The sequence below is a fragment of the Plectropomus leopardus genome, chromosome 13 (assembly GCF_026936395.1).
Source record: "Plectropomus leopardus strain MGB_pleo_1.0 chromosome 13, ASM2693639v1, whole genome shotgun sequence".
Taxonomy (NCBI): Eukaryota; Metazoa; Chordata; class Actinopteri; order Perciformes; family Serranidae; genus Plectropomus; species Plectropomus leopardus.
The window spans coordinates 10,663,028-10,680,704 of NC_142188.1; the positions used below are offsets into that span (position 1 = coordinate 10,663,028).

At 37.2% G+C, this 17,677-nt stretch overlaps 2 protein-coding genes across 2 annotated transcripts in view; both read left to right on the plus strand.

Annotated features, from left to right (window-relative positions):
- The first annotated feature begins 3,779 nt into the window (after positions 1-3,779).
- LOC121954790 (uncharacterized) lies at positions 3,780-7,597 on the plus strand. Its single transcript, XM_042502491.2, has 2 exons — positions 3,780-4,068; positions 5,332-7,597. Exons 1-2 carry the CDS (start codon positions 3,888-3,890, stop codon positions 6,327-6,329), a joined length of 1,179 nt encoding a protein of 392 aa, XP_042358425.2. The 5' UTR covers positions 3,780-3,887; the 3' UTR covers positions 6,330-7,597.
- A 5,847-nt stretch (positions 7,598-13,444) lies between these two features.
- Positions 13,445-17,677, plus strand: part of LOC121954632 (equilibrative nucleoside transporter 1-like) — a 45,507-nt gene continuing 41,274 nt past the window's right edge. Inside the window, exon 1 of the mRNA XM_042502269.2 lies at positions 13,445-13,598. The gene's annotated coding sequence lies outside the window, so the exon portion shown is untranslated. The remainder of the gene's footprint in view (positions 13,599-17,677) is intronic.

A 17,677-nucleotide genomic window follows, 5' to 3' on the forward strand; every position in this document is an offset into this window, starting at 1 on the left:
ACCACAGTGTCGGAAATTACAATTACCATAGCATACATAACTATGAGCAGGAAAAAAAACTCTGCTGCAGCTTTTAACCGCAGTCAGGTAACTCACATGGAGTCTGAATAAAGATGAAATAAAATTATTCCCCCCACATGATTAGTATTGCAATTTTATCGTTTTATTCGATATAACTTTCTGAAATCCGACAGCACGTGAATCATCTTGGTTATTTCTAAAATCACAGAGGTCACTCCCATTTCTAAGGAGATGTGTTCAAGGCCCAAAAAGATGTTATAAAGTAATTAACCTGGTTCAACTCTTTGAACCAGGCAATTAGCAACCTTTTTTTAAAAAAATGGCCAAAAAAATACTAAAAAATTAGTAAAAAGTTACAAGAAAATTACCAGAAATTAGCCAAAAAAAAGGCTGAAGAACCAAAACAGGAAATGGCCTAGTTATGAAATAAAGTAAAAATAATATTTATAAATAATAATAATAATGTCGTATAATTATGATAATTGTAGATTGGGTTGGGTTTTTTTTGTTAATTTCTCTTAGTTATTTGAAACTTTTTGCAATGATTCTCTCTTTTACTAAGCAACTTTTTTTAGGTAATTTTCTTGTCACCTTTTACCTTTTTTTTTTTTGCAATTTACGAGACATTTCATGCAAAGCCCCCCGTAAGAAATCAACCAATTTGCTAAATGTTTCAAAGAGAGGCTGCACAGGTTCATTTAACCCAGAACTTCATGTCACTGCTGTCTCTCCACCAGAGTTTGTCACATTTTTGCAACAAATAGTTTCTGCGTGCATATTTACAGAGAAGAAGTTGTTTATCTTCATCAAGAATGCCTTTGTCAGATTTACAGTCACTTAACAGGTAAATCCAGTCTCAGCTCAGAGGTTGTGTCTTTTAGTGGGAGTAAACAGGTTTGTGGTCTTAGATGAAGAAGCACACAAGCATTTTGATTTTGATTTTGCCAAGAAACAATCAATCATTATCACAAATAATGTGATACTCTCTAATATCCACCCTTAAATAGCCTATGTTGCCTGTGTTTTCAGCAAGTACTTTTTTATTCTGAAAGTGCATTTCAGCATTTAATTTATTTTTTTTATTTTTATTTTTTTATTTCCATTAGCTTACAAAAATGGTCACTAATCTTTTGAGGGCACAAAAAATAAAACAATAAAATAAAACAACCTGTAATCACATTGATCAATAAAACAAGAAAACGCAAAGCAAGCCACATAAAAAAAGATCATAAAATAAATGAAATTAATTCAAGCATTTGACATTTTCAAACACTTGCATGCCAAGATATAAAACACAGTCAATTTCATATTTTATAATCTGCAAAGGAACTTAAACTTGGACTCTCTTCCACCATTACGGCTGTTCAAATGCCTTATTTCAGGTTTTTCAGTGTAAACATTTTTTAATTAACTTATTTTATTAACTTCTACATCATATTTTATTTTTTTAATTTTTAGCTGTTGGCATTGCTGTCATTGTTTGTTGTTTTGCATGATCTTATTTCTAATTTAACAGTTATTTGTTTGCTTGTTGATCATTTTTAATGTCTTTGGTCATGCTTGGCATTATTGAAAATGAGGGTCTGCTTCAGCTGATTTCCTGAGACTTTAATATGCTCTAACTGTATAGGTGTGTTGCATTTTGTATTATTTGGCTCCCTCTGATGGTGACCAGAAAGCAGGGTTCTTGCAGATTCTTAAAATGTCTTAAAAGGTGCTGAATTCATTATTTTAAAAATATGGCCATAATTAGTATGAAAATATCTTATATTGATCTGTCAAAAGTCTTAAAAATGATATAAAAAACCCAGGATTTTATTCATGTTTTTTTCTGATGTTGTGTTGTACAATCTCAAAATGATTGTTATTAATTAATTTCTCAAATAATTACCAGAATCCCTGTTGAAAAGCCATCAAGCATATAAGGATAGAAGAACCGCCAACACATGTACCACATCCAATCAGATGATCAATTAAAAAGGTTTTTTTTCAAGGCAACCCAAATGGATTCTTTTATAATAATACATGCTTTGATTTACATTTTTTATTTGGGGCATTTTAAGTAGATCATCCAACTTTTTAACTTGACAAAAAAAGTTACATTTATGTTACCATAAGCATTTGGACAAGTTGTTGTAATTGATGTGGTTTGTTTTTCTTCCTAAATTTTCATTATTGTAAAATTGTTAAATTTGATTCTGGGTGGCATTAAGTCTTAATTTGAACTTGTCTTAAGCTGTAGGGACCATGAGAAAGTTATGCAAGCACCCTGTTGCTCACATCAGAGTAATACATCCATATGGTCCTGCACCTAAACCTGAGCCCATTTAACTTGCACTCTTTCCTTAGTGATTGCTCCACACAGGAGAGTAACAAAAAACAAAAAGCAACATAAAATGATGTAACCCAAATGATTATCTGAGCAATGAGTGCAAACTACAAAATGTTGTTTGTCAAATCTATGTGAACTAAATGTTGATAATGCATTTGTAATTCTCAGTCATCCTTAATTTTTGTTTTTTTGTTTTTTTGCAGGCTTGTTGTTCTTGTTTGTGCCTGCTGCAGAGGTGCAGCTCACATCACGGCCGCCCTTTCCTTCTCCTTTGAGCTCAGCGTGGGACAGATGGTCAAGTGGGTGAGTAAGCGAGAGCACCGGGCACAGGTCACGACTCAGTCTCCACTTAAAGATGGCTTTTTCTGCAGTTTTTTCAAACGCCTTTGTATGAATATAGTTTATCATTAACAAATAATATACTGATATCAGTCCACACCAGTTATTGCAGCACCTATAACCTGCCTCTGAACTGAGTTTGTTCACTCCTCATGTGAAATTGTCAAAGGAAATGTAAGTTTGTGGATTTCAAATTTGCATCTCCATCATTGTTTTATTTTCCCTCCATCTTTTACAAATCCCGTATTATTTCGTGAGTTTGTTTATCAGGCAGTTGGCAGCAGAGTGTGTCACTTTTTCTGTTGTTTGATTCCAACAACTGTGATTTTTCACTTTGTGCCAGATTTCTCCATTTTATTTTGGCTCATAAATAGGCACATTTGTGCAGCAGTGCAAGATGCAATCGTTCACTTAGGTAAATATAGTGATACCATTCTATAAATATACTCAATTACAAGTACAAATCCTGCATTCAAAAGTTCACTTATTATCATGAAAATATACTCAAAATATTAAAAGTATTCCTTTGTCAGAATGGGCCCTGTTAGTGTTATATCATTAAATTACTAACCATTATTATTGATGAATTAATTTTGAATGCTTTATATACTTGAGGGCAGTCAAGCATCATATTTCATATAGTCATCACAGGTTTTAGTTTTAATATCTGTACTGGCATTTTGTTTTAATGATCGCTGACAGAATTAATTAATTAAAAAGTGCAAGAAAATGTCAGCATTTAAAACCTCAGGGAGCTTTTTTTTAAAGTAATTTTTATGTAATTTTTCAGGCACTTCTGCCACTAGACAGCAATACCTGTGACCAATCACACCTGAAGCACTTTTTGCACTTACTAAGGGTTTTTTCCTTAAGTCTAAATTCTTGCTTGTGTTGTACGTCACTTTGGATAAAAGCATCTGCTACATTAAATTGTAGAATTGTAGAATTGTAGTATAAGTACTTCAAATTTGCACTTAAACACAGTTGTACTTCTCTACTTCGCACTGTTGAGTCAGATGTAATGACTCTGTTGTCCAGCAGGGGGAAGCACTTATCTGTCATGCGCAAACACTCTTCCTCTGTGGTTTGTTTGTACTGCTACTTCCGTAGCCTATGAGCTAACACTGGAGGAAATCTACTCAGTAAAAGCTGCCCTCGGGGTCATTCACCTTCTTATAAATTAGATATCAGTAAAATGTCGACTCCGCTGCTTCTCAGGGCTTTCATAAACGATCGTCTGACGGCTGCTGCCGAGGAAATATTTCAGGTTTTTGAGCGAACGATAGAAAGATATGAAGAAGAAGCTTCCAGCTCCAAACAGGAGATTGAGCGTCTCAGAGGGCTGCTGCTGGACTTTGTGTCAAACAACAAAACAGGTTAGTGGAAGCATTATTATTATTATTATTATTATTATTATTATTATTATTAATTGACATCTGTTAGTGTCACACTAGACCATAAACATGAGCCTCACAGTCTGTCAAAGTGTCATTTGCTTGTGTGTTTATTTTCTGTTGTGTTTAACGTTTGCACTTTTGTGCTGAAATTAGTCGGTTATTTTATAATCTATGTTTTACAAAGAAAAAACAACTTCTAAATCAGTTAGAGTAAAAAAAAAAATTAAATAAAAGTAAAAATGCTTTGCAAACAAGTTGTTCTGTGTGAAGTGAAGTTAATGTCTTGAGGGAACACGTTAAATATCCACTGATTAGTAGTTGTTTTCTTGTGGGAACAAGTTATTATCTTATGGGAACAAGTTGTTATCTTCTGTGCCTTCTGGTTTTTTTTTATTTTCATCTGTTTTTGTTTGCTTTAAGCCGTATTTAAAGTTCTTTTCATATTGAATTGCCTTGTTGGCCAGTTTTATTTTTATTTCATCACTTTTTATGTAAAGCACACAAAGCACATAATTCCCTTGATATAAAGCACTTTGCGCTGCATTTTTTAAATGAAAAATGCCATATAAATAATTTGTCTTCTTTTTTTCCTATAATGAGTAAATAAATAGATAATAATAATAGTTCTAATAATAATACTAGTAATACAATTTCCAATTAATACAATTATTACAATTTGTAAAGTTAAATTAGTAATTTTAGTATTAGTATTATAATGTCTTTTTCCATTTGTCTTTATTAAACGAACATGAATCGATTATTTTAATGTAAATTTTGAATACTTGTACTGATTTTGAAATCAGAGATTAGTTGTCAAAGTCAAAGATTAGTTGACAAATCAGTTAGTCGATCGAAAATGAATCTGCGACTATTTTGAAAATCAAATAGTCATTTTACGTTTACTGTTCCCAGCTTCTCAAATGTGAGGATTTGGTGCTTTTCTTTGTTCAACACCGTAGTAAACTGAATATTTTGGAGTTTTGGTCTGTTAGTTGAACAAAACAAGACAGATGAAAATGTCACCTTCAACTGTTACTTCAACTGTTTGCATTTTTCAATATTTACTGAAACTTTATGGACAATTAATTAAGGGAGCTTATAAACGGCTGATTAACTGTAATGAAAATATTAGTAGTTTCAGTGCTAGTTCTTGTTATCTGGCAGAACAAACAGCATAATAACTATTTTGCTAATAAAAATGTGAACAATGTAGACACTTTAAATTTTTTCTCTTTTTTCCAGACTTCTCTCAGTCGTCCATCTCCAAAGAGGAAACTCCCTCTGAGCAGCACCACAGTGAGCAGGAGCCGAGCGTCTGTCAGAGTGACCCAGAGCCCCGACACATTAAAGAGGAAGACGATGAAGTCTGGGCCTGTCAGCAACAAGAAGAAGAACACGAGGTTCAAAAGTTCAAGGATGCTGGATTATCGTACATTCCTCATTCATCTGTCTGGGAGGAAAACGAGATGGTGGACACAAAACCGCCTCTGCAACTTCAGACTCAGAACAGTGAAATTGAGGAGCAGTTTCACGAACCTGTGCAGTTCACACTACCTCTCGGCTCGAGTCCGTCTTCACAAACTCTGATCCACAATGAACGGGTCCGAGATGGTACGGAGAATGAAAGACCTGCTGCAAGTTTATCTTTAAACCAAACACAGACGGAACAAAGTCAGACTTCCTTTATCACTTCCAGAGAATCCTCTGAGTTGTCTCATTTAAACGCAGTCACACCCGAATATCGTTGCTATTCGTGCGATAAATTTTTTTCCTCCAGTCAACACTTGACAAATCATGCTTTTCGCATGCATTTAAAGGATGCAGACGTCCTCTGTGCCGTGTGCGGAAAGACCCTCGAGTCCACCGAAAGCCTTAACGTGCACCTTAAATCCCACAGGAGCTCAAAGTGCTGTCACGTTTGTGGTAAACTCTGCAACAGCAACACCGCTCTGACTGAACACATGGCCGGCCACGCCGGGGTGAAACTACATCGCTGTCACATTTGTGGGAAAGAGTGCAGCCGCAAAGGAGATTTAAAGATCCACATGAGGATTCACACGGGAGAGAAGCCTTTCTGCTGCTCTTTCTGTCATAAAAGTTTCACCCACAGCGGACATCTGAGGAAGCACATGAGGAGCCACACAGGAGAGCGGCCGCACCAGTGTGAGATCTGCGGCAGAGGGTTCCTACAGAGTGCACACCTGAAATACCACTTAGGGACTCACACTCAGAAATATTGACTTTTTCATCCGCATGGGCTCGTATTTATCAAAAAGTTCTTTGCTCGGTGTGTGCATTAGGAAACATTTATTGAGGGACTTCTCCTTACAGCAAAGTGTAAAAGTTCAGAGTGGCTTAAACGATAACATGATTAAAGCTGCTCCGGTAGGCACATTTTTGGGGTTTTTTTGCATCATGGGGAAAAAAAATCCTCAATAACCTTTCAGCATGTTGTAATTGAAATGAACTGAGAGAAAACTAGACTTTCCTCTTGGTTCTGTTTTCCAGCTTTAGAAAATGTTGCCCGTTATGGGAGAATTTGCTCATTCACAGGTCATTTCAGGGTGACGGCATTTCTCTTGGCTGCTCTACAAATTCAGATGGGCGTGCACGTTCCAGCCTGATGACCAAGAGTCTTGCAAAGAAAGTTGCTATTGGCAGCAACTGCCTGAACTGCATTGCAAACCAAAAAAGGAAGACAGACTCATCAAAAAGGGTCAGTAAATACAAGTTAAAAAAAAAAAAAGGTAATTCTGGCCACTATATAACTCTATCAGGACCACAGCCGTGATTGGCATGATTGAAATCAGTGACAAGTATTCGTGCAGGTGAATGCATGAAGCACACGTAACTGTATGAAGAGCGTGCACAAACCCGTGCACATCTGGAGTGAGGAGCTCAGGACGGAGAGGGGAGAGCTACAGGAACACACCTGTGCTTTGAATTTTTTTGTTTTTGTTTTTCTTTTTCCAGAAAAATGCCAACACAGCTATTATCAGAGCAGGAGCAGCCACTCATTAACAGTTTATTCTACATCTGCCATATTGTAAAGTCTCTCACTGAAAGACGTGTTTTTTTTTAACTTAAAATATAAAAATAATAATTGGCTATAATTGCAAGAAAAAACAGGAGAGAAAAACAAACGGGAACAGACAGCAGCAACAACAAATTCTGCAGCTGGTTTTCATAATAAAAGTTCAAATGTAAGAAAAAAGTAAAGTATTCCTAACTTTCATTTGAGCAGTTTGATAAATATGAGCCCAGAGGTTTAACTGTTTGTTTACCTCCGCTGTTGAGATGACCTGTGGTCTGGTGGGATCTCAGTACTCATCAGCAGCTAACAGGAGGAGTCACCATGTTCAGTAATGACACTGTTGTTAACTTCAGGAAAATAAACTGTCATTAATCTTTTTATGTAACTGAAATTGAATGTTAAATCTGTGTGTGCCGTTTTGTTGTTTTACTTCAGACCTGCTTTCCACAATAAAACCAAGTGAGTTACAAAGAACACACTGGGGCACTTTTTTCTTCTATATCAAGTAAAGTTTTATTAAGCAGGTGCGCTATCCACTTCAGCAGCTGCTTTTTCATACATATTTAAAGAAAAACAGAGCTTGGTGCTGACAACCACAGATTTCACTCTATTTTTATATTCTATCTGATAATGCTATATATTTTTTACATTAGTAATGTGCCTAAAATGATTTCCAGAGGAGTTAATGTAAAGAATTGTGTAATTTGGTACTAATTCTAGAAAAAACACTTACATTTTTTTGTTACTGAAATATGAGAAAATAAATGTATATTAGAGCTTTAATGTGCACCATCAGTTGTTCGTTTCAGTTAGCGTGTTGTAAGCGTGTTGTTTTGCTGCAGATGAGGTCGCAGCTCTGACTGTGACTCTGAAAGTGTTGAAATTCAGTTTCATGTTGGCCTTAAATCACATCTGTATTTAGAGCTGACTGTGTGGGACTGGATCACCCACAATGCATTTTAGTGCTGATGTAAGCCATGAGCGTTGCAGTGGTTACACAACATGAACTTCTGGATAGAAACAAACGCGTGAGCGTAGGTGTTACAGTTGATGCAAACATGATTCTGGTCAAACTGGCCCCAGATTCTCTTTTTTTTAAAGTTTGAATTCTCTCAACAAAACTTTGAAAACATGTCATCACGGTTTGTGAAATATTATGATAACCAGGAAAAACAAGATTTTGGCATCATTTCTGCACTGCTGCAGTCTGATGGCCAAGTTTTTGGTTTGTAAACTGATTCCATTCACATTTACAACACGTAGAAGAGAACTGAAAATTTAATGCAGACAGTGAATACAAATCTGCAGCTGGTTAGGTCTCATCTGACAGCATTTATGGCTTTAAATAAGAATAATCCTTTTTGACTGCACTAGGCAACACTTTACTGTACAACCCTTATGTAGCATTTATAATAACTAGATATTTAAAATGTGTTTTTTAAGACAGTTTAATCGTATGCATCTATGGACGTTTTTTATTAAGTAGTCTTTGTCAACAGTTCCTCCATTTAGACAAATATTATTACAGTAGTGTTTTACTATTTTAGTATTCATTACCTGTTTATACACCAGACTCCACCCATGAATGTCCTCAGGAGGGGTTATGGTTAATAACAAAGGCATGAACATTAATATTTGCCGTCTCTGGTCTGAGAAGAACATAGTTAACCAGTAGGTGGTGCAACAGGAGCTTTTATTTAAGCACTTAGTCAGCGAGGTCTCCCCAAAGTTTACACAAACTGCTGCAGCCACAGTGTGCAGGTATTAATGATCAATGTGAAATTTAAAAAACACATTTTCAAAGAATTTTAATAATACACTTATACTGTGTAAATAACCCAGCGCTTCTTGAATCATTTTAATTCTTGTTCACCTCCCTACACTCGTATTCTGAATAAAATTAACTAGCAGAAAAAATAGACAAAACGCGCTGTTTAAGGATTAATTTAAACTGAAGATGTAGTTACTGTTAAAGATTAATTTCACTGATAACATTATTATTATTATTATTATTATTATTATTATTAATATCATATTAAGAACTTGTTTGGCTACGATAATCATGTAGTGACTATATATATATATATATATATAAATATATATATATCTGTGTATACTTGAGGTAAACAGACTTTAAAAACTTTAAAAAAAAAAAAAAAAAAGAAAAGAAACATGAGATTAGCTCCCCTTTGACTTTTAAAAAAATATATTTTTATCACAGAACAAAACAGTAAAAGTATTTGTAAGTTACTGGCAAAGTGCAACATTATTGTTATTATTTTGCACATCTTGTGCCACCTAAACACCAAATGAGTTCAAGTGCAGCCAAGTGATGACTGTTACAAATCAAACTCTTCTCGTTAACTTTCCATTTCACAGAAGCTGCTCCTGCAATGGTCCGTTTGTTTCTTTTAACACTGAATTCTTCAGGAAGCAGGTACATTAGAAAAGCAGAAATTACATTCACACAGTCACCACGCTTTGAACCATTCATCCATGACTTTTTGAACTAATCAAAGGAACATAAAGACCTAAAAAAAAAAGAAGCTTGGATCGCTTCCAGGTGGCCTCAAAATCTCACAGGAGCTCAGTCAGGAATCTATGCATTTGGGAAGCTGCTTCAGGCGATCCAGATTTTAGATTGTAAAGCTGAAGAGCTAATCGGGTCTCTGTGACCCTCAAACCTAAAACCAACTCCTCTAATCTGGTTATGCAACCCCCACCCCCCCATCCCCCCACCCGAAACACACAGGATCGCCAGCTAACACCCCTGCATCCTGGGAACAGCTTCCCACATGTTACCATGTTAGCTCATATCTAAATTCAGTCACTCAGATATAATCAGCTGAATAAATTACCGCTAAATCAAAGATCAAATTCACCATTAGACTGCTGTTCTCTTTTTTCGTCTGCATGTTGTGTTTGTATTTGACCCAAACTGCAGCTATTTGTGAGAATTTCCCTACACATTTATGAGAAAAAAAGAGGGCAAGAGGTTAATCTGCTGTGAAGGTAAATTGTGGGAAACTTACTCAAGGGAATTGGAGGGATTTTTCACTATGTGGGTCAGACTAACTGGGTTATGTTGGCAGTTTTTCTGTGTGTGTGTGTGTGAGAGAAAAATGACATTTTGCTCCTACGAGCTGTTATGAAGAATTTCCCCGGCAATGGGCAATCATCAGGAATTCCTTGCCGTTACATAAGTGGGTCAGTTACAGTAGTCTCCGACCCGCCCAGGGAAGTCAGTGAGCCCAAAGTATTTGAGGGGGTTCCAAATGCACTCCCAGGTGCAGATAGAGGTGATGCAGAGGAGTTTCTGGTGCAGAGGAGGAGCTATGACAGGATCATCCTCATTTGTTGAGTTTGATGTGGAGAAGGAGAGGAAACATCTGGTGAACATCTTTTGGAAACTGCACAAAACACACAAACAAGCAGGGTATGGGGAAATGGAAATAAGCCGTCGATCACACTGAGCGTTACTATAGTTATTATTTTTTTTCTGCACATCTGTTTAATGTGGGAGTTGATGGGAGGAGACGCTGTGCAGGAACATGAACAGAGATTAAATTCTTTGAGTTTACAGTTTTTCTCGATGGAATGCTTCATCATTACCTTAGCAGAGCAGAAGTTTGTAGAAAGACACAAAAAACATATTGGATTAAATGTTTTAAACAAAATGAATATCTGTTCACAGTTGATAGAAATATATAAATATGATTGATTAGTTTGCAACCAGCAGAAGTAAACTTGGTTTAGTTACCAAAACATAGAAAGACTGATTTAATTAAACTTGTTATTTTTAAGTTCCAATAACTTCACATAATCAAGTGAATATAACTACATTTCAAGTAAACTTAATGATTAGATATAAAGTAAACATAAATTTGCACAGTTCTTAAATCAGCAATCAGTCCTCATCCATCTATTATAAAGGAGCTCTGTGCTGCTATTTTGGATCAAATATGAAAAATGCAACAGACAGTTACTCAGTATTTCTGAGTTTAGGAACGTCTGCAAACAAGACAAGGTCATTTTTTTTATATATATAGTTATAACTATGTGCAGTATCAACAGATGGCGGTGTTGAAGACAAATTATTGCAAGGCTGAGCCGGCTCAAAACGACAGCTGTGCTTCATATTTGGTTGTCCCTTGTGAACTGATTGATTGAAGTAATATAATCATTTGACCACAAGTTGTATTGAACGAGGGAAATATTTACTTTTGTTGCAAGTTGTTGATGTTTTGTGAGTGGAAGATCATTTTGCAAACAAAATGTGTCATTTTGGACAGAGACTTTCAGTTGCGGTCTGTCTGTGAACTGTTTTGAAAAAGTAATATTCGTCTGAGTGTTTGTTCAAGTAAGTGAGAAAAACTGTAATACTTGTTAAGTTTTGAAGGGAAATGTGTATTTACATAATAATTTGGAATTGATTTTAATCTAAAACAATATTTTCTCTTAGGGTCAGAAAAGTACATTCATGCACAGGAACAAATGCAGAGACGGTCATCTTGTCCTGTACAGGCCAGAAAGTGTTTATATACAAGTTTTGCATCTCATCTGATGATGTTCCTAATGAACTGTTTGAGATCCATGGTGCGAATCCACAGACAGTTTGTTTTGTGGAAAACCCTGAGGAAAGCCAGGTGATACATTTGCCTTATTGTTTACCTTCTATTGCTAATCCCAGTAGCTATAAATCACATGCCAGACCTTTCATGCATCGAGGAACTCGGCTATTAAAAGCATTGAGAGTGACTGACGCTGCTGCTGCTGCTGCTTCAGTGGTTGCTGTGGGAAGATTTCCAACACAGTTGTTTCATCACATACCTCCCTTGTGCACTTGTCCTCTAGAGATCTGCTGACTGGATCAAGTGATTCCCCACTTGTTATCTGTTACCTTATTTATACTGTGTGGTTCACTAAATGATTTTAACAAAGAATGTGAATGGAAATGAACTTTTGGAATCTAACATTTCCCCACGTATCTTGTCTGAGGGAAATAAAAATAGTGCTACACTTTAAAACAAAATTTTTAAGAGACAGGATTGCCCATTCAGATACATTGTTTGCATAATGAAGAAATATCTTTAATTAATTGCAAAATACTAGAGAATATAAAGTAATTTGTGGCTGGTATGCATGTATTCAGTGTATATCCACCTCTTTTCTGGCTGTTACAGTATACCCACCTATTAGCCAAAAAGCTGCTGGTATATACACAAGCGTATACCCACTTCTTCCTCAATAACTAACCCATCTTCCTAGTTGTATACTCACCTTATCAGCTACCGCTACACCACTGCGAGTGTATCTGCAATATGTTCTCCGATGATGTTTTCTTGTTTGGTTTCTGACGGTATCTGCTCGTAGCAGCTAAAGCATGAAAAAACTGTTTTCATGGTTATGTTTAGGCACTTTCAGGACTTTTAAAGTTAGGGAAAGACCATGTTGGGTTCATATTGGAAATATCAATTCAGTGACTTAAACCTTGAGACATGATGCATTCATTATTTGTTTCCGCTCGTCCTAATTGAGGTCGTGGCTGGAGCCTATCCCACCTGGCATTAGGCGAGAGGTGCGGTACACTGTGGACAGCTCACCAGGCTATCACAGGTCATGAACTCTCACCTCCCAGAAATCCCTCATTCGTGGCCGCTTCCTCGTATAAGGGGCTTGCCTTTCCATTATCACTCGCATAACACTCCTACGTCGGCTTTCGATTGGAAATAATGACGGCCAGTGTGGTAGCTGCAATAGAAATAAAGCTGCTAATGTTTTGAACATCCATCGCCATGCTTCTTGGAAAGTTATCACGAGGGGAAAAGTTGCATAACGGCATTCAATGGAAATGCAGTCATCTCACGATTGTGTTTTTTCGCCATTTTTAAAATATTGCTTAAATTTTGTGCAACTCTGTAATGGAAACCTGCCTATGGTTGCTCTGACTGCTCTTTAGTTTATATAGTTTTAGTTGCTGGATCAATAAATTACTGAGTGAGAAGTGGCGCTGTTTTTATGGCAGATGGTGGTGACCCAGAGTCCCTTTCATTGTATCAGGACCGCTATAGCTACACCCCTGTTTTGTTACATCTCCTGCACTTCGGCTGTAATACCAGTCCATTGGTTTAGGCAGTGTTACAAAGCCAGTGAGTGCTTGACGACGCAACTCTCTCTGACCCAGTATCTGGCTCTGGACTCTGACGAATGTTGTAAAAGGATTATAATCTGGTGCTTTATTTGTAAAATCCAGAGCAACCACCTGGCCTGCCATTTGTCAGAATCTGGACCAGTCAGAGACCCCCCTGCCTCCCCCCTTCTGCCCGTCTCTGTGTGCCAGCTGCATGACTGCGGAGTTGAGTTTTGCTGCTGAAAAGAGACACGACAAAAACAGACGAATGCATGCATGAACGTTGTTGCCTATGAAGCGACGTGCTGCTCACATGTGAGGGCATCGCAGGCCGATTGCATGACGGTAAGTGTGCGTTTGTCATGCGTCGGCGATAGAAAGTAAAGGACGGTGTTCAGACCGCTGACACAGCCTGCCAAAAATACTGAGCCCGGGGGGGGAGGCGGGGAGGGGAGAGTATTTGGGATGTCCACGTTGCTATTCTCTGCTATTGCTAATGCAGATGTTTGTTTTGTAGCCGATTCTGAAACGGTGACAAGGTCAAATGGTCACAAAGTCGCAGTGCGCTGCTTGGACGTGACGAGCGCATCACGTCTCCAACAGCGCGCGGTGCTGAAGGTGCGCCAGCTGATCTGAGATCAAGGGCATTTGCTGATAGCTGCTCTTGATATGTGATATCAGAAAGTGTACATGCATGTGTGCTGCAGCTTTAATATTCCATAATAAGACTTGTAATAAATCTCTGTGTCAATAATCCAGCATGCATGTTGTGATAGCTGCAGAGGAAGTTGAAAGCTGACCTCGCTTTGGACTCAAAGTTGTTGGGGGCCAGAGGTTGAGACTTGTACACAGTCTGAGTTGAGGGATCACAGCAGGTGACAGTGTGAGAATATGGATCCTCCTCACACACACACTCACACACACCTCACAGTGGGGGGCAGCATGAAAGAGCTCCGAGAATAGACCCCATTGAGCCAAAAACCACTACTGTACCATGTAAACACTTGGTACTAAGTTGTACTAGGTTTTCAGTGCATACACGCGCGCACACACACACACACACACATATTCAAAACTCTCTCTACTCAGTTTGGTTGATACAATGTTGGCTGAGTGTGTTTGATAACTTTGAAGCTGTTTGCTTATCAGCACTCTCCTGGGGCTTTGAGAAAGCCGCTATTCTCACAGTGATAAGCTCTTCTGTTGATGTCAGTTTTCACATGCACTGAGCAGTGTCCGACACGTAAAGAGGAGAAAGTTCAAGATGCCCAACTGAGTTTAAAGAAGCTGGCACTGAAAATTTAAAAAGTGCAAACATTTGTAGGGTCAAGCTTCTCCTGGGTAACAATTTGCAGCTTTTCTTTATTTTATATAAACTGAATTAATTTGGATTTGAACTTTTTTCAAGACAAAAAATGCAACTGCAAGACAAGCTTGAGATTTAGAAACTTAGGGGACTCTTAGGTGACAAATGGTTAAAATCAAAGCAGTGGAGGCCAAGATATCCTGACTTAAAGCCCTTTGTATGAGCCTACATTTCCCATAATGCAGTCAGCACCTGCATCTTTTTGTCTGGTAGACCATCGATGTATATAGACAACTTAATACCGTGTAGGAGGCAGGGCCCCGTTGATTCCTGTCATGCTCAGTGGTGCCTGATAAAGAAAAAAAATCAATTGTTGCATATAATGATACGCCAATGACTAGCACTGCGTCTGCAATGTTGCCCCTTTTCCATCAACATTTTAGTTTTATTGTGGCTTTCTGTTATTAATTTAAAGTTTCAAGCCGTTTTCCCCCATTTTTTAGTTTAACAACAGACTGTAAAAAAAGATCCAGTATACAGTTGAAAGTATACAAACACAACAATAGCAGAATATCACACTAAACTTAATTGTTATTTTTGACATCGACTGCACATCTGTTCGTCCTGGAAGAGGGATCCCTCTTCAGTCACTCTTTCTGAGATTTCTACCATTTTTTCCCCCGTTACAGGAGTTTTTCCTTAGACGATGTGAGGGTCTAAGGACAGATGGATGTCGTATGCTGTAAAGCCCTCTGAGGCAAACTATGTTTTGTGATAATGGGCTTAATAAATAAAATTGACATGACTCAAAGATATTATAAGATATACAGATGTCAAGTGTCTTAATAGCCTTTTTGTAACTTGATTAGTCTCATGATGCTTGAAAGAGCAGATTAATATGATGTTTAACATCCTTCAGAAACGCAACAATATTAGGTTTTTTATTGCTTAACCTACATTTATAGATAATATACTTTGTCAAAATCATTACATTAAGTCTTTAAAGATAATTAAAGCTTCAAGCCCAAAACCTGTATATAATCTTGATGACATCACTATGACATCACCATGGGTCATTTACTCAGACTCGACAAAACTGAAACGGGCTGAGTAGTACTCCCTTTTGATAGTAAAATGTCCTTTTATTAATTCTTCTGATAAAGAAAAAGGATTGATCAACTGACAATGAAAATAATCTCCTGTGACATCCCTGATTGCTTTTTGTCATAATCTCGAACGGCACAAGAAGAAAAAGGAGTCTTACAAGACTAAAGTAGCTAGTACTAAGACTAAAGTCAAAGGCTAGAAGTTGGACTAGTGTATCTTGATAAAGTTTCTTTGAGCACTGAATCCCCGATACAGTCTTAACATTAAACCAGTTGCACCTTTCTGCAGCTCTCTCCATCACCTGATACCAGGACCTTGTGTCCCGAGACAACGCACGACTATTATTAGAAAAGGCCATCTGAAAACCAGACAGGGGAAACAGCACATAAGTATGTCGCAGCGTAATATGATGCAGTCGAGTGAAACCAGGTGACCAAGACTGAATCATCAAAAACGTCATTGTGTTTAAAACCAGCTGCCCTCTGGCACACAAGGTCACTGATACTGATGAGTCAGGGGAATATACTGAGGGCAAGGCAAGGAAGACGAAGTAAACAAGCGCAGACTATCAATTTATCTGTTAATCTGATGTTTGTTTATTGTGTTAAATGTCAAAATGATCAAAAATGCACTCAAGAGTGTCCGAGAAGATGTCTTCAAGCTGTTTTTTTTTTGTCTGACCAAAAGTCCAAAAATGTAAAATAATGCAATTAATAATGATATAAAAGACAAATAAGTAGAAAATTGTGACATCATAGAGGCTAGAGCAAGCAAATGTTTGGCTATCTTTATTTATTTTTATTTACTTATTTTTAGTCATGCAAATTAATGGTTTTAACACTAATATTTCACATTTGTTTCTTGCATGCGTGTGTGGTCTGTCCTGAGTTTGTTTGCAGTATCATGTTAAGACTTGTGGCCTAGAAGCTGGAGTGAGGGATGATTGACCTGAGAGAGCTCTGAGAGAAAATGCTGCTTTAAAAAAAATTCCTAAGATAAAATACTTCGGGCTTATTTGTTGAGAAAATAAGTCTTACTGCAGGTCAGTTTAGTTTAAACACATTGGAATGTGGCTTCATTAACTTTCCATTAACTTAGGTTTGTTTTCACATCTTGAATAAAACATCTTGTTTACACTCACACTCACACACACACACACGGGGAGGCGACTTGGGGGTCAGTTTGACTGTTATCAGCACCATTTTCACACATTGTACTGAAGTTCATATTTCACAATAAAAGAATGCGGCAGAGTCATTATGTTTCTGGATGAAGATTTAGAGGGTTAGAAAGCCATTTTTCATCAGAAAATGATATTACATAACTCCCAGTGTTCCTTCAGGCAAACTCCTCGAAATAATTTAAAACACATGTTGGCCATTTAAGGTGTAGCACTGTGGGATATCGTCATTTTCTGCCTGTGGCTTGTTGCTATTCACATCCACAAAGTGATCTGCCTACACATAATTAAGTAAACACGTAGGTGCAAAAATATAGTCGAAAACAAGCCAGATCTCTGCCAAGTTGACCACATGCCAAAGTGTTTAAAAAACTTTCTCTTACTGAAAGCTGACCCTCAAATTTTGAGGAATAATTTTATACTTTCACAGATAATAATGGTCTCTTTATTCTGTCCTCATGTTTGTAGGAGACATAAAGTTATGTCACTGTGTATCTGTTGAGTGTCTGTAGATGGTTTGTAGTCACTGCCTCATTTGAATGTAGCATTTTCTGATTAAGGCAGGTGAGATATGCTGATATTATTTGGTATATATACACAGCACATTTCAAATATACATCTCAGCTGTGGTTTTTATGTAATATGTGACACAGGATCTCTTGTCGGTTAACATATGTAGTATATAAATAGATATATAAACCTTTTTTTCATAGGGAAACATGTTTAGCAACATGGTATATTTTACTGTACAAAGAGGACAGTATGCAAGTTTGTGTACATGGATTGCGCAGATGTATTTCTGTATGTGTGTGTGTGTTTTCTGTCTTTTTT